Source organism: Lichenostomus cassidix, chromosome 24, assembly GCF_008360975.1.
Source record: "Lichenostomus cassidix isolate B80296 chromosome 24, HeHo_3.0, whole genome shotgun sequence".
NCBI classification, from domain to species: Eukaryota; Metazoa; Chordata; class Aves; order Passeriformes; family Meliphagidae; genus Lichenostomus; species Lichenostomus cassidix.
The window spans coordinates 2,594,831-2,612,238 of record NC_139504.1 but is presented as its reverse complement, the minus strand read 5'-3'; the positions used below and the strand labels follow the sequence as shown (position 1 = coordinate 2,612,238).

The 17,408-nt window shown below is 51.3% G+C and overlaps 1 protein-coding gene across 8 annotated transcripts in view; it reads left to right on the top strand.

The window, feature by feature from the left end:
* The window catches only part of LOC146427471 (opioid-binding protein/cell adhesion molecule homolog), a 295,961-nt gene that overhangs the window by 253,693 nt on the left and 24,860 nt on the right, over nt 1–17,408 (top strand). For all 8 annotated transcript variants that reach the window (XM_085081659.1, XM_085081660.1, XM_085081655.1 and 5 more), the window contains one exon: nt 14,321–14,553. In XM_085081659.1, the coding sequence (XP_084937785.1) occupies nt 14,321–14,553 (233 nt within the window). The remainder of the gene's footprint in view (nt 1–14,320; nt 14,554–17,408) is intronic.

Genomic DNA, 17,408 nt, shown 5'->3' with positions numbered 1-17,408 from the left:
AGGGCTGCTGTCTCCTCTCCCCAGTTCTCTCTGTAAATCAAACTGCCAGTGTCGGATCGGCGGCTCCGTCTTTCCTGCAGCCGCTTCCCCGAGGCCTCCCTGTGCACCGAGGGGACGTAATCACCACCTAGAACAGCTTGAAGGACACAAGCACGGGAGCCGAGAGGACGATTTGTAGTGAATAATTTAGTGGATGAATTTAAAGCTTTTGTTCTCGTCGCAAATTACCTGCGAACTGTACGGGAAGGTTTTGATCATACAAATTCATTTTACATCGTCTCTCTCTGCCAACAGACCCACCTACCCGCTTCGCTGGGGTTTGAACCAATGCGTTTTTCCCTGCATATTGGTGTGTTTTGGGTGTGGGTTGGACCTTTAATTAACCCGTCATTTCAGTGGCTGTGGTTTTAATTACCGCCGTAGGATTGCCTGTCTGGGTTGTGCTGGAGATTGGAGAGCGATGTTTGTAAATAGAAATAATTTGTGAAGTTTGCCTGTGTACCGTGGGGTGTTTGCACAGCCTTTGAGATGTTTTGCTTTTAGGTGGAAGGAGATGAGGGTGGGATGCCCGGGCAGGGATGAGTGCCAATGTCAGCATCCTGGGATGCACTGCCTGGACACCGTGCAGTTGGGGTTGTCTTCCCCCTGGATGGAGAGGGACTTTTTATAAGGATATTGTAGTGACAGAACAAGGGAGAGTGGCTTTAAACTGACAGAGGGGAGGGTTAGATGGGATATTGGGACAAAATACCTCCCTGTGAGGGTGATAAGGCCCTGGAACAGGTTGTCCAGAGATACTGTGGCTGCCCCATCCCTGAGAGTGTCCAAGGCCAGGTTGGATTTGGCTTGGAGCAACCTGGGAGTGTGGGAAGTGTCCCTGCCCATGGCATGGGATTGGAATGAGATGATCTTTAATGTCCTTTCCAACCCAAACCATTCTGATTCTATGATTCCCCCTCCTCCCCCTGGTATCTCTTTCACTCCCTCAAGAGGCTTTTCCCTGTTTTTGTGCTGGATGTGGACGGTCGGATCCTAAGCTGTTTACTTCCCCTGCACTCACTGCTGTTTGTTTGGGACTAGGGAATTCAGCAAAGTGCATGTGAAGGAGGCTGCAGCCTGCCCAGAGACAGCCACGTGAAATGAAGTAGTATCACTCTCCGAGATCAAATTATCCTTCTCAGCTTTCGGGGAGAGGACTCCGGCAGCCCCATGCGAGAGCTCGCTGCCTCCTCCTCCTCGGCTCGGTTTATATCCCGGTCCCCCGGCAGGCTGCAAATGCTCCCTCATCAGGGCCTGCTCTCTGTGCTAATGGCCCTCTATAAATAAGCCCCAGGAACAGCGATAGAGAACAATCATAAAAGGCAGGCGCATAAATTAAAGCCGATGTTATAATAAACTAGACAAGCCCTTCATCGAGGGTTTTATGTTTCTCCTTGAGTCGGCAGCTTTGCCAGCAGAAAATGATTTCCGTGCGCCTTGGCCCAGTGCTCTGTCTCTCTGGTCTGTAGGTGCACACGAGTGGGTGGCAGAAATAGTTGGCATCACCGCGTCTCTTTTTTGGCATTCCGGGTATTAAAGCCACAGGGATTTCTTGGAACAGTTCTCAGCATCCTTTACTCATGTCCTTAGAGTGACAACAAGGCCACGGATTTACTGGTGGGGTGGCTCTGGCTGCTCGCTGTGGCTATAAATGAAATGCAATGGTTCTGGGTGGCTGGAATTCTCGAGAGGTCAGCCCTGCACATTTGGAGAAAGGTGGAAGTTGTTGCACTCACCCCAGTGAGTGCAACCTCCTGGAGGGAGATGCTGATGCATAATGGAATGTGTGGTACCTCTGAAATGCTGCTCCTTCCCCATTGCCCCGGAGCATCTCCCTGGTTGGAAAAGTACGCACCAGTGGCTGGCATGCAGGCTTTGGAGTGCCTCAGGAGTGCTGGATACACTGTGCCGAAACTCCTGCCTCTCCCAGCGAGTTCAGAGCTGTCTCTCCAAATCACATCCTGGATGACTGAAACTTGGCAGGGCAAGCAGGAGTGGCAGGCGGAGCTGCCTGCTCCCCAAGTACGACTTCCCTGCGCTGGAGCCATTCAGGGGACACAGCAGGTTGTGCTGTGGGCACAGAGTCAGTCAGGAAGGAGTCCGTCTCCAGTTCTGTGGCACACTGTGGGGTTATGCAAAGTTCGTGTCTTGGTCACCAGCTCAGCGTGCTCCCAAATCCCGTTTGGACACTTTGGATCTGAGCTGATGACCTTGCAAGCAGGCAGTAAAGTGTGAACTGCTGCTCTGGGCTCTGAGCTTGCTTTCATCCTGTCCACCCATCATTTGTGGTCCGTGCGGTGAAATCCAGAGGCAGAGGGATGCATGTTGACAGGGAGCTGTCACCCTGTGCTTCTTGCAGGAGACAGTGGGACAAGGAGGAGAATCCGGGGTATCCAACTCATCATTTGAGATACAGAACGATTTACAGGCACATGTTCAGCTCAGATTTGAATGCATGCCCGGCCACATGTGTAGCTCCGTGCAAGGGAGGAAGATGGTGTGCAGAATTCCGTCTCTCTCAGGCAGCTTGGATGCATCCTCTCGATGCTTGACCATATTCATTCTCTGGAAGTTTAATGCAGCTGCAGCACATCTCACACTGGTGCAGGGAGGTGAAGGCTGTGCAGATTATCAGGTGGGAAGGGTAGAGGGGGGAGGAAGGAGAGGAGGCAGAAAAGGAGGGATGGAGAGAGAAGGTAAGCTGTGGGCTCTGCTCTCTGCTCCGTGCTCCCCTGCACACTCTGGCCTGAGCTCCCCCTCGTGTTCAGCCACACATATTTCTCCATTGCTCTCCTGACTCTCCTCTCACTGTTATTGCAGTGATGCTCCATCCTTCCTGCCACATTTGCACTGGAGAAGCTGGAGCCCCATCGGGCAGTCCACTAGCTGCCAGCTTGATTTCCCCACAACCGAGGTATTCCCCTTCTCCCCGCTGTAACTGAAGCACCTCCAGCTTTCCCAAACATTCAGCCCAGAGCCAGATGTTCAGATAAGCTGCATCGAGAGCCAGAGATCCATAGTTTTGATTGTGCAAGGAGTGTGGCGTGTGCCACAGACATGCCCTGGAGTGTCTCTCTCGCTGGGTTTGCTCGAGGGAGGGAGGCTGGGACGTGCTGTGCTGTGCTGGTGCAGCATCAATTCCCTCCGGAGGCTGCCAGGCACTCCCTGCCACTGCTGCCACTCATCAGCCCCTCGCTGGTCTCACACAGGGTCGTTTTCTGCTCCATTTCCTCCCCCAGCCTCCGGATTCCCCCTCCAAGCTCACTGCTTTCTTCTTCATCATCCCAGCTGGGATAGAATATGACTGCAGCCACAAAGAGCTGAGATCGCAGCTGCCCTCAGGGCCTGTTTGCCCACATCACCTGTCGGAATGGGAGCCTGCATGTCCTTGGAAAAATATGTATTTCAGGCCACCGGGGTGCTAATTTGCAAGGCCCATTACTCAAACGAAACATTAAAATGGCCGTCCATAAAGCAGAGCCTTTATCCGTGCCTCCCCCTCGGTCTGTACTCCCCGCGCCAGGTATAGGCTTCCTGTCAAGCCCAAGAGCCAAAAGCAAAGATTTATCGGAAGGTTCCTCGACTCCGACCTGCATTTTAATTATGTTGCCGCCAGCCTGTGCTGAGAATAAACTCAGTGGCTATTGTGTTACCCTCGCTTCGCGTCTCCGGATGAATGCACTGGGAGAGACGCGGGTTTGCGGTGTCCCCACTGGGGACCCTGTTGTATTCCTGCGTCCTTTCCTCACCGCTCGCTTGCACGGATCAGCAGAGTGGCTGCCTGGTGCTGAAACACTGAGCTTGGGAGGGGAGGATGCAGGGAATGAATCCTGTGCCTCAGTTTCCCAGCCTCCCCCAGCTCTCTGAGTGTGCAGGGAGGGTGAGTGCAGGCCCTGCCACAGCCACCTCAGTGCTTCCAGGGTGGGAGGCAGCGAGAAGGGCTTGGAGCGGTGCTGGAGCCCAAATTGCTTTTTGGAGAGCTCGATTTCACGCTGGGAGTGGAGCCGTGGCACCGCGGGGAATCGAGGAGCCACGCTTGTCAGGGAGGAGATGCGCTGAACTTCAGAGCCGGCTTGTTTATTTTGCCTGTGTATTTATGAGCGGGGGTGTGTATAAATATTGCTCGCCCGTGCCAGACGACGCTGGTGTCGTGCTTCGTGCGAGTGCAAAGCTTGACCTGGCACTTCCTGGCGGGAATGATGCATATTTATTAGCGAGGCGATGGGTGGGAACGGCTCCCTCGCTGGTGTGGCAGACACCAGCTCAGCAGAACGGGGGTTATTATTATTATTATTATTATTATTAAAATAAATAAAAGCAAAAGCAGCTTGGCCACCACCGCGTCTCCCGTGCTGACTTCACACTGGAGCTAACTTCTCCTGGGGTAGGACAGGGGATCATGAGAAGATGAACTTGGGAAACTCCTGGCTGCATAGGGATTGACTCTGTGAACTCCAGGTGCCAGAACTTGTCCCCTGCCTCAGTTTCCCCATCAACAGCAGTGACATAATGAAGTGATGTAAGTCTCAGTCTGTCAGGGAGTGCAAAATTCTCCCTTCGTTAACAAGTGCAAAGTGGTTTGATATTTTTAGATGGAAGTGCCACGTATTGATATAATATTACTCTACCTCGTTTGACTTCTTTTTCGATTGCAAGCCCCCTCTTGATCCCGTTACCTGCAGTAACAGTTATCTGGCTATATTTTATCATCTGAATATTTCAATTAAATTACTTTAAGGGGAAAAAAAAAGCAGCAGCCTAGGCTGAAGTTGGAAATGATCACTGTATCACTCCAACTTCCCTCCATTCCCAGAAGGTTAATTGAAAGGCAGCCATCTTGGTGACGTTTAGACAAATGAGGATAATTATGTGTTCTCCAGCTCTTTGAGAGGTTAATTGCTTAGATGTACGAAGACTTGAAGAACAAAGAAGGAATAAATCAGAAGCAGGACTATGATCTGATAATGTAATTTGGGATATTCACGTGCAACTCAAACAAATAAACCCCCTAATTGCATGCAGTTGTTTGGCCCCGTGGGTTTACCAGGATCAGGCTGCCAGTTCTTGGGGATGCTCGGAGCAGGGATACTGGCAGGAGAGGTCTTCACCTGGCTTGTGCCCAGGAGTGTCTGTTGTCATCTCAAGCTGATGACAACTTCTTTATCTGGCACTGGAGATGACTTCTTCATCTCCACAGAGCTGTCACCCGGCTCCTTAGTGCCTGAAGCATCCAACCCTCATCCCAGCAGAGCAGCGGTGGGTGGAAATCAGATGGGTCAGGGAGACGCGGCAGCAGCAAGCAAAGGATTTCCTCTGGTGGGTTATTTTATTTTGCCTAATTGCTGGTGAAATTCCTGCAAATTGGCAATTATATTCCTGAGCTGATGGTTCACCCAGGTCGTTTACAGAACTCGCATTTGGCAGGAGCGCTTTACGGTGTTCGCCATGAAATACGGCTTCACTCTCCAGTGGCAGAATTTCCCTCTTTTTAGAGGTTATTAATTCTGTCTGCAAGGATTTTGCACCTAAATCTTGTGGCGGCACCATCATGAAGGTACCTGATTTTTTTCCTTTTAATTCACCCTGGTGGGTCAGTCTAGGAGTTGGTTTGTCCATCTGTCAGCTCCTTCATCCTCCTGGGATGGGATACCCAGGGCAGTGGGAGTGATTTCCAGTGTGAGGGGTGCAGATGGAGTGAGCTGATTTGCCCCTTGCCTTTCCCTGCCCACTGGCACTGCAGTGAATACGGCAGTGTGGAGCCAAGACCTTTGAAAGTTGGAGCTTTTATGGAAGTCTGGGGGTTGTGTGGAGCACCAAGCTGTCCAGCCAGGATCAAATACTGCTTCATTTTTCAGCCATGAGGGTCAGGAAAACAGTGCTTTTTTTTCTCCGCTGAAAGCTTGATGGTGAAACATCTTCATCCAGCATCTCTTTCCCCCTCCGCTCTGTCTCTGGGGAAGTTGGAATTGATTTCAAATGAGCAAATGCCTCCCCACCCCTAACGTGTGAGCAGCCCTGAGCCTCGGCCTCTGAAAACACCAGCGAGAGGTTTTTCCGTCGATCTGTCTGGAATTGCAGTTTAATTCCCCACGTTTGCTCCCGTATTGTGCATTAAGATACAGCGAGTTTATCCAGCAGTCCAGCTGTTTTGAAGATAATTACTACAGAACTCAACCTGATGTAAAATAATCCTCCCGGGCAAGCAGCCAAGAGCTTGAGACTTATCCTCCAAAGACTGAAACCTCTCCATTACCCTTAAGAGCCACAGAGATAGCGGTGGGCATCTCATGACAAATATATTTTTGGTGGTAATCAACGGCAGGATGTGAGAGGAGGTTTGCTTTTACCCCTGATTCTTGGGGATGGTGTTGTGGCCAGACAGACTGAGAGTGTGAGGCCCATGTGTGATGGAGACATGGCTGAATTTCCTTCCAAAGGGCCCTATGTACAGTTGTTTCTCTCAGAAACCCCTTTTGGGGTGACAATGCTATCCCCTCTCTGCATTGCCACCCTGTCCTGCACTGGAGTGGCTTCAGACCAATTTTCCCTTCTTGCAATGCAGGCACAAGTGTCCGATGGTTTTGCTCTGGCTGCTTCTCCCATGGTTGTGCGCTGATCCAGGTTTTAATCAGCCTGCCAGCATCTTTTTCTTCTTTTGCAACTGTGGGATGCATGGCCAGATCCTCCTGGGTTGAAAGTTGTCCCCTTTATCCAGCTGAGATGCAGATGGTCATGGGTCCCATCAGGATGGCTGAATCAGAGCAGTCAGAGCCTCGTATTGCCACACGCTAATTACCACCACATAACTGCATGTCAAACTGTGACAGCTAAAGTTATTCCTCTCTCTCCCTGCCAGGGGAGGTGAATGAAAAAACCTGGCAAAAAAATCAATAGCAAGGGAAAAACCCAGCCCCACAACTCCAGTGCAGGTGTGGAGGACTTGAGGTTCTCGACTGCTCAGCTCTGCTAGGATGAGCTCGGTGTTTCTTTGCTGCTTTTGATTGAAGAACACTGAAAATCAGCCGTGTGCAGGTGCTGCATTGTGTGAGATTAACGCTGATTGAGGCAGGGTGTGGGTGCTGATTGAGCACAGGGCTCTGCTGATGCTGGTGTGTGAGGGCAGGGGGATCTCCAGGTTGTATCCTTAATCAGCACCCTTCAAGGGTGCTGATGGCATTGGCAGGTGTCTCTCGTTGGGTGTTTCCCTGCTGGGATGTAAGGCAGGGCTTGGTGTAGGAAAAAGGGAATTTGGCTTTCCTGGTGAGAAAACAGCTCTCTGTCAGTGATTCCTGGGACAGGTAGTGATACCTTGATGGCAAATGCTGCTGGATGGTGATTATCTCTTTGGAGAGGAGCTGGGAAGATGTCCCAGCCTTCTTCAAAGCACAGGATGGCCTGGTGGCCATGGGGAAGCTGGAAATCGGTGCCTGGCTGTGTCAGGGAGAGAGTGCAGTCACTTAGGTACTATTTGGGGCAAGGAAAGATGCTTTCCTGCACTTCTTCCAATTTCTATGGTTTTCCTGGCCTGGCTGCCTGTGCTTGGTGCCTTCATTTTCATCTGTCTTTGGGAGATGAGGTGTGGCTGCCAGCATCGACTGACTCTGACGGAAGCATTTACGTGCCACCTGCTCTATAAACATTCCCATTGATTTGCTCTATCCAAAGGCCTCCCGCTTTACTTATTTTGCTGCCACCTCATCTTTCCTTATGAAGATTTCTCTTGAGCTAATAACAGCTGTTGGGGCTTAGGCTGATGCCTTCTGACCATCCCTACCGTGCGGGGGGAGCATCCTGGCATGTGGACATGGATATGGATGAATTGTTGTGTCAGAAACAAGGCAAAGGCAGGTGGGAGCTGGGAGCAGTGTACCTGAGCACCCAACCTCATCCAGCCCCCCTTCCCCTTGCCAGTGATGTTGTCAGGGTGATGTGTGTCCCCGCAAGCTGGAAGTAAAAGCAATGAGGAGTGAAAGAAGGGCTTTAGGAACTGAAGGGAAAGCCTGGCTCACTTTAACAGAGCTGACTGTTTCTGGGTTTGCTCGATGTGGAGCATTAATTCAGAAAATCCCGTGAATGGCTTTGGGGAGAAGATGTGATCCGTCAGTGGGGGCACCGTGCAGCAGCTCACCTTGCTGGGCATCCCTTCCCTCTTTAGCTATGATTGCTTTCTAAGCCACTTGCAGCACAGCTCTGCCTGTATCAGCTTTAGCATCACTCTGTGCCACCTGCAGTGGTACCCAGGTCCACCCCTGACTCCAGGGGGCTCAGACCCACCCCTCTGAATTAATGTCAGCTCAAACTTGGCCGTGACCCGGCACTAGGCTCAGCTTTTACATGCCCTGGGTTGTCACAGAGGCCACCCAAAGCCCTGTGAATGCTGGGTGCAGAGCAGCCAGTATTTCATGTGGCATGGACCCCTCGGGGACTGCACATTGTCTTGACTTCTGATGCCTCATGCAGACGGCTCCCGCCCTCCTCATCATCTTGTTATCATTCTAATGTCTGGGAGCTGCAGTCATGGACCAAAACACCATTAAACTATCTGAAATGGAGCAACTCGACAGCCTCTGCCCTCACAGCCTTATTATCTTTGCAGATGGATATTTTATATTTAGCAGTCTCTAATGTATCAATTTGGGCTTTGATTTTTCATGGGGAGCAGCTTCTATTCTGGTGCCTGGTGGTGGGCAAACTGCCACTGCAGGGGATCCGATGGGAACAAGCCCTCCCCAGCAAGCCCCAAGCCTCTGGGGAGGGCAGGAGGGTCCTGTAGCCCTTGGAGGGCTTTGGAGGAGGGGGTTGTTGGTGGGGCACAGGTTTTGTGGTGGTCTGGAGTGTGTTTGAACAGTACTGGGAGCACCTGGGAAATCAGAGCCCCAGCCGTGGGGCTGGGAAATTAATTAAACTTGCAGACAGTGAGAGCTGGTGGCACTTGGCTTTGCAGGAGGCAGTGGCTGAGCGGCATACGGTGCGGTGGGAGGAATATTATGGAGAAAAGGAGAACTGTTTAGGCTGGCCAAGCTCTTGGACATCCCATGCTCCTTGTTTTCCCACAGAGGTATGGGTGTGGTGACGGATCAGGACTTGCTGAGTGGTTGGTGAAGGCTGGATGGGAGGTGGTGATGCTGAGTGATGCCATGTGGTGCATCTTGAGTGTTCTTTGTCCTCAGGGTGCTGGGAGGGTGTGGGGATGGCATGGAGTTGTGCCCTCTGTCCTTGGGGTGTGGGGATGGCATGGGGATGGTGTGAAGCTGTGCCCTCTGTCCTTGGGATGCTGGGATGGAGTGGGGATGGTGTGGAATTGTGCCTCTGTCCTTGAGGTATGGGGATGGCGTGGGGGTGACATGGGGACAGCGTGGAGCTGTGCACTCCACATCCAGCCACCAGAATGGATGGGAGAGAGGGGAGAAGGAACACTGCAGGTGCCTTGGAGAGGAGACAGAATTGCCAAGTGGACAGGATCATGATTAAAGATAAAATGCCTCATGCACTCCACACCCATAATAAATAGCATGGATGGCAGTGATGGAAGCCTGGGCAGAGCAGTCCTGCCCCCAGGAGCTGCTGTGTGAGACCCGCCGTCACACGGCGCAGATGCCATTGTCCCCGAGGATAATGTGGCGAGTTACATTGTTGGGAGAGGATTAGAGGAGCTGCTGTGTTTTGATGGCCTGCTTCTCATTTGCATCTTGAACGAAGTGGGAGCACAGCCAGGTTCTGTTCTTTTGTGTTTACTTCTGAGGAAGTGTGTTTATTTCCGATGATTACAAATAAATCTCCTCTGCCTTTGCTCCAGCAGCCCAGAATAAAAAACATCCAACGCCCCTTAACTGTGTAGCTGGGGCAAATATTGGAAGTGAAAGAGAAATCCCATTAGGAGTCCCCGGCAAATGTAATTAACAATTTCGTCTCAAAGACAAGGGTGCAGAACAATCTGCCCCTGTGACAGGTATTTTTGGTTGGAGGTTTCCCAGGGTGAAGCATCACCTGGTCACTGTCGAGGGGTTTCGTTCCCGATGCGGGTGAGCTATTTTAGCCACTGAAAACTGGGTCAGCTGGCATGTTTGCAACTGGTTTTGGCATCTCCATTTGTCATCCTGACGAGACACGTTACCTACAGGAGAGAGAAGCAGTTTGGGGTTGAAGGGCCATAGAGGAGTTTAAAAGTAGAACATTTTTGGTTTGAACAAGGAAACAGGAGGGGTTTGAATCATAGAATCATCAAATACCCATGGTTTTAAGGGACACACAAGAATCATTAAGTCCATGTCCTGGCTCTGCACTGGACAATCCCAAAAATCTTATCATGTGTCCAAACAGGTTTGGACAACAAATTTGGATTGATCCACCTCCCCAACCTCTCAGTAGGGACAGGGATTGGTGGTCTTGGCTCTGCAGGTACAAACACGTCACCTGGATTTCTCAGGACGTGCATCAACATTTTGGGATCCCATACATCCCATTCCTCACCCCTGGAGAGGTTTTTCAAGACTTCCTTTATGCTTCCAACTCCTTGTGTGCTATTTATCCCTCCAAATTACTGCCAGAAAACTTGTGCTGACCCCGGACACAGGTTTTCCCTCACCGTGGCGGAGGTGTTGAGGGCAGCCCCAGGCTTTACCCTCGTGTTCAGCTGAGTCAGAAATGCAGGAAAGGTCCATGGCGTGGCCAGGCATGGCAGGGAAGGAAGGTGAAGGGTGTTATGGTTCATCCCACACGTAGGAGAGGCACTGTCAGTGTCATTGATGGGGCTGGGAAGGAGCCTGCTGTGGGAGTGATGTGGGGTCTCTCCTAATAGGTGCAGGAGGAGAGAGACGGTCACCACGTGCCACTGAACACAAAGAGCACATCAGCCGAGTTATCTGTATTGTTGACACTAAGAGAAATAATTCCATGGCAAACTTCAAAATTAGCATTTAAGAATGAGGAATAGGGGCAATTAGAGGGGAAGCAGCACAGTGCCAGTGCCCCCAGCTCCCACCCTCATGCATCTTCTCACGCTGCTGCGTTCAGGTTCATTGCCCTCATCTCTGGTGGAGTGCTGGGATCTCTATGGCAGCTCTCGTCCTCCCACAGAGTGAGGGGATCAATATGGGTCTCAGGAGATGAAGCCTTCAAGAGGCCACATGTATCACTGTGAGCTCTGTGGGGGCTGCAGCTCCAGCAAAGCCTGGCATCCAAAGCTCCCCAGCCGCTCTGGAGGGGAGCAGCAGTGGTTGGAGGCAGCTGAAGGGTTGCAGATGGTGGAAAGTCTCTGCTCAAAGGCAGTGAGGGTGTAAGTGGGATGCGGAGATGGAGGAGCTGGTGGGATGGGGTCACGTTGCACAAAGAAGGGAGCTGGGATGCAGTGTGTGCAGGGGGCTGATGATATCATTCCTGAAATATTTCCCCTGCCTTGCTCAGGAGCCTTCTCCAGGTGAACCACCGAGCCAGGATAAGTTTATTTCCCTCCCATGTGACAGGCACTTTATTGTGTTTTGTCCCTTCTGGACTTGTAAGGCAGTTTCTGGAGATGGATACGGTGCCTTCAGGAGACTGTTAATGGGGGTTTGTCTTTGGTTTTAATTAGATCCCTTCAAGGGAAAACCTCCTGGCCTGCTTTATTATCCAGCTTTGTCAGAGCTTGTCTGCTTTATCTAAACACTTTGCAGAAGACTCTTTACCTGTTTGCTTACTGGAGACATTATCATAATCCTGGTCAATTGGAAATGGGGAGCAAAGACGGCTCAGCAGACAAGCGAGTGCCGTCAGCTTAGCAGCTAATGGAGATCACTTTCCCAGACAGGTAAAGAAGCTGATGAGGAGCTCCTTGTGCCAGGGTATCTATCAGCATTCTCTTTGTAGTGCCAACTGCCAGGGCACAGGAAACCTGGTGGTGGGAGGGGGAAGTCAGCTGAGAAGGTGCCTGGAGGAATGCTGTGTGCTCTGTGCTAGCTGATGGATGGGGCTTTTCTGCTCGTGGTGGTTCTGACATATTCTCAGGAGGGGCAGGAGGGCTGGTTTTTGAAGGAGGATGGTTTGTCTGTAGCTGCAGGGGACAGTCTGGGCTCTGGTGGAGAGGAGCATGATGCTGCACAAAGCCAAAGGGACTTGGTCCTAAATTAGCTCTTGAGTGGCAGCAACTGAGGACTGAGCTGGAGGGATGGGAAGGAGGAGCCTTTGCCTCCCTGCTCTTGGCATGGATTTGTTACAGGGGTCTCCAGTTGCTGCTGCCTGCTCGTTCCAGGTGGTTTTGAGGGCAGTACTTGTCACCAGCACCACAGACAAGGGAGGGTTGTGCTGTCCTTGCCCTCCCCCCATGAGCGTGTCCACCTGGGACATCCCTAGGTGCTTGTGGTTGTATAGCTCTGAGGTGTAAATGTAAGCCATAAATGCAGAATGAGCCACCCCAGCTCTCAGGTATCCCAGACCAGCCCCAGATCTCCTCAGGAAGCACATCCTGAATGCGCCAACTGAAGCTGGGCAGCGACAGTGGAACGTGCTCAGCGCCGGCACGAGTGTCTCATCCCTGTCACTTCAAACCTGAGTCCTTGTGCTTCACCCCTAATGAGGGGACCCGAGAGTACCTCGCAGGGCTGTAGTCTGGATATTTATATGAGCGCAGACATGCAAGTTGTCTGTTTTACATATTGCTGCCCTGATTTTTCAGTGCACGCAATGAATAATTTACAGAAGCCGTGTGTAAGTATCTCTTTATTATTCATTATAATGAAGTGAGACAGCAGTAATAGTCCACTAGACTGGAATCCCCCAGGGCCGAACTTAACTCGGCTGTGCTTAGCTCTCCCCCAGTTAATTTGAAGGAAGAGAGGGCTCGGCTTCCCATCAAGGACGATGCCGTCTGCCGGCACAAGGCTGCCTTGGTCCGGCAGAGCCGAGTGGCGCCGGGGAATGTCTGACACTGGCCAGGCTCCTGGTGTGCCGGCAGTGCCGCGGCAGGCGTGGAGGGCCATCCGTCTTTCCCGCCGTCTGTACGTGATGTGGCTGGCAGAGACGTACAGCTCCTGCAAGGGGAAAATTACTTGTTTGTGGGAGGATATATGGTTTGTTCCGCCGAACCAAGCACCCGGGGGGACCCTCAAGCATGCCAGGTATCACCCCTTCCCTCCGCCCGATTAATAATCTCGATCGGGGTGACGGTCTGCAATCTCAGCAAGGGAGGCATATAACAGCCTAGAGCCTGGGCAGGTGAGGCACCGCAATGGGCACGAGGACAGGAACAGCCTCCCAGCCCCTCTCTGAATTTACAGGTGTGTGGAGAGGGACTTGCATGAGTTTCTTGATTGACTGTAGGTGCATTTTCCTACGATCTCAGCTGCGCAAAGCTGTGGCAGCTCTGCCACCACCAGCACTAGCTCATATCTAGCTTGGTTTTCCATTCTTTTTTCCATGCCAAGAGAAAACTTCCCTATTGAGGTGGCAAAGGCGAAGATTCCTAGAGATGCTGGACTCTTAATTTAGTCAAACGCTCAGAGCTTTTGCTGCAGGTGCCATGGAGGCAGCAAAGAAGGCCTCAAGTAAATAGATAGAGAAGAAGCTATCAAATAGAATGAAAAAGCCATGTTTTCCAGGAACATTTTAATTCCCTTCCCCCCCATCTCCTCCTTTGCCAAGTGTAGCTCAGCGCCATGGACCGGAGCTGCCGAGCTCCAGCACGTCTCAGAGCGGGGAGGGTGGGAGCCAGGCAGGAAATAAATAATGGAAACGACCGCGTTGTGTTTCCAAGGCACTTGTAGGATTTACAGCTGCTTATCCAAATGTTCCCTTCCCTTCCCCGTGTGCTGGCTTGGCCATCTCCGGCTATTTCTCTTCTTCCCCTCTCCCCATGCGTGTGCTGTGGCCCCTGTCCCTGGCAGCGGGGGTGTTTATCACCCCGGGGATGGCTCGAGGGCCGTGCCGACAAGCCGAACTGTCAGCACATTTTACAGCTTCATCTGGAATTCTCAGCACACAGTGAGAGCAAGGGGGGCTGTGGAGATGGGTGAGAGGGGGGATAGGGATGTTCTGGCTGGCTTGCAGAGGTCAAACACAATGGGAATTTTGTCTGTGGTTCCCCAGTTGTGTGTAAAAGAAAAAGGAAGGTTTTATTTCTGGTGAACCTACTGTTTATGTGAAATCTCACGTGATGGGAGGATGTGGAAACAGGGAAGCACGGCCATGGCATGCACCATCTCCATGCTGGCAGTGCTGGGGAGCCACACTGCTCCCATCCCCATTTGGGAGCCAGGATGCTGTCTGTATGTCCTGTTCCAGGTGTGTGACATCTGTGTGTCCCCCGCAGGTGTACTGTGGATGACCGGGTCACGCGGGTAGCGTGGCTGAACCGCAGCACCATCCTGTATGCCGGCAATGACAAGTGGTCTATAGACAACCGCGTGGTCATCCTGTCCAACACCAAGACCCAGTACAGCATCAGGATCCACAACGTGGATGTGTACGATGAGGGGCCCTACACCTGCTCTGTGCAGACAGACAATCACCCCAAGACTTCACGCGTCCACCTCATCGTGCAAGGTAGGTCTGAATGTGCCTCGTGTTGTTGCTGGGGTGCATCAGTTGCTTCAGGGGTTGCATGGTGTGAGAACAGTGGTGTGGACAAGTGCCCACCATGCCAGGGAGGAGATGAATGTGTTGTCTCAGCCTCACTGTGTTTTACGGTCCTCACATGGGGCAGAGGACACCTGAGAGCTGACACTGGGGCTGCTGAGCTCTTCCTTATTCCCCCTTTGCCTGTCCCTGTTGTGAATTTACATGTCTCTGCTGCTTGGAACCATGTTGTTCAGCTTGCTCCATCAGGGATTCATTCATTAGGTGCTCAGGCAGGTGTTTGCAGATGCTTCAGGAGAGCCAAAAGCAGTGTGCTGCCAGGCACTGAGGAGATGCAGATCCCAACAGCACAAAGCTCCATGGTTTTGGGAGAGAGGTTGAAGTCACTGTGGGACCATGAAGGGCCTTTGTCACAAGGCAAGTTTATCAAAGTAGCAGCTGCTATTGGGTTGCAAAGCAGCATCCTGAGGCTGTTGAGATGGGGGATCCAGGTGCTGGCAGATCAGAGGGGCCCTTGAGCACTCTGAGGGATGCTGCCTCCGGATTCTTGCAGCTCTGCACCAGCTACTGGCTTTTGTCCGGTCTCTAGATTAATTTTTCAGAGTTAGTGTTAGTTCAGGTTAGATAAAGATAATGAAAGTTTCCTAATCCTCTTAAAGAAGATTTATTTGGCTGAGTAGAAAGCTCTCGGAATACAATAAAGCGTGTATAAAACCAGGACCTAATCTTTCCTTTAATTTCAAACAGCTGATGGGTATTGATTTTGCAATGAGCAAATCTGAAAACTTCCTCAGCCTCGACACGTCTCTGAGAAGCCCCCAATAGAGTTATGTATGTATTTATGTATCCTTCTCATTGGCAGGAGCCAGGGGTTGATTGTTGTCGTCTATCCAAGAGGTTTTCCTGCCTGATGGTTATGGGAATGTGTTGGAAAACCCCAGATTGTGTGCACCAGGCTGTGGTGGAAAAAGGGAGTGCTCACCTCAGGAAGAGGGGAGCAGAGATCACTGGAAGCATCCCTTCATCCCCTTGTTCAGAGCTCTCCCTCTGCCTGTTTCTGAGTTGCGTGCGAGCTGTCCATCTGTGAGGTTTAATCTGTTTATCCTGTCTGCTCTCTAATCGTGCTAATCCATCAAGTCAACACCGGTGAAGTATCCGAGTGCTTTGCACCTAATGAAATCAGCTGAACTGGCAGCGATGCTCAGCACCCACCGCCCTCACCCCTTTTTCAGGGTGATGCAGGCCCTTGCCAGGCTTGGGCAGGTGAAGGTCAGGCAGAGTTTCTGTCCAGGGTGGCTGTCCAGTGCTGAGGCATTCCTAACTGTGCCGAGGAAAGGTTTTCTCCTGGTGTGAGCAAGTCCTGTTGAATTGCTCCCACCGCAGCGATGACTGTGGTTCTCAGCAGTGTCACTTCTCCACAGCTGGAGGGAAGTGTGAGAGGAACTGGGGATGCAGGCACAGGTCAAGTGGTCCATGCTGAGCAGTGTCTGCACTTCCCTTTCAATGTGTTAAGCTCAAGCCTAAGGTGGGCTGCTGAGAAAATCCATCTGTAGGTGCCACCTTGCTGTGCCTTTGATGGTTGTGATGAGAGAGGCAAAGCCTCCTGTGTTCTGTTCCTGGTTCTGCCTGAGGAAGAGAAGATTGGAGGGAGATCCCACAGCAGCCTTCCAGTACCTGAAGGAAGTTGGAGATGGACTCTTCATCAGGAACTGTAGTTAAAATGAGTAATGAGTTCAAACTGAAACAGGAGAAATTTATGTTTGACGTAAAAAATAAATTCTTCCCTGTGAGGGTGGAGAGGCCCTGGTACAGGTTGCCCAGAGAAGATGTGGATGCCTCATCCCTGGAAGTGTTCAGGGTCAGGTTGGACAGGGTTTGGAGCAACCTTGGATAGTGGAAGGTGTCCCTGCCCTTCCAGGGTTTGGAATGAGATGATCTTTAAGGTCACTTCTAACCCAAACCATTCTGTTATTCAACTCCACTGCAGTTCCTTGGTGGCTAAATTGCTTTCTATGAGGGTGAATAACACACAGTCCTTTGCTCAGCACTGAGAGGAAAGGAGTGATTTTCCAAAGATGGATTTGGTCCTTGCTGTTACTGCAAACAGAGCACACACTTTACAGGGATGGGAGCAAAGCACTGTTTCTGGCCTCAAAAATGAGGTTTAGGTCTGTCCTCTGTTTGTTGCCCTCACTGTGCCAGCGGGATGACAAACAAGCAGTAATGACCAGTTAGCAACTATATTCAGGTCAATTAATTTCTATTTGTATTTTGCAAAACTATGAGTTGGCCGGAGAGACTATTGATTCTTTGTGCCCGTGTTCAATTGGGTTTTAATTGTGCTACTGCGGGGCTCAGCCTTCCCTCCCAGCAACCCCGCGATAAATCTGCCAGGGAATCGCCGTCAACAGTAAATGTGTCTCTTAGTAGCACTATTAATATGTCTCTTGCATTGGTTCATTGCAACAGCCGTTAACAGGGTTTATAAGAGCGTAGATGGCAGGAAGCCAGAGGGGTTTTTTTGTCTCCCTTTTCCTCTTTTTGTCAGGAGCTGCCTCGTGACGAAGGGATGGATGCTTTCAGGGATATGCGTGGTGCTTACGGCACGCTGGCGTGTTCTGGGGAGAGTTTGGGATGCAGAGAGAACAGACATTTAATCTCATATAAGTAGAAGATGAGCCAACTCATCCTTCTCTTGTCATAAAGGCTTGAGTGGAGCTGGAGGGGAGTGGCCCTTGGTGAGCCCCCTGCCTCTGGGGTGAACACTGAGAAGCCTGACTTTCAAAAACAGGGAGAGGGAGAGCTCCTGGGAGGTGCAGGCT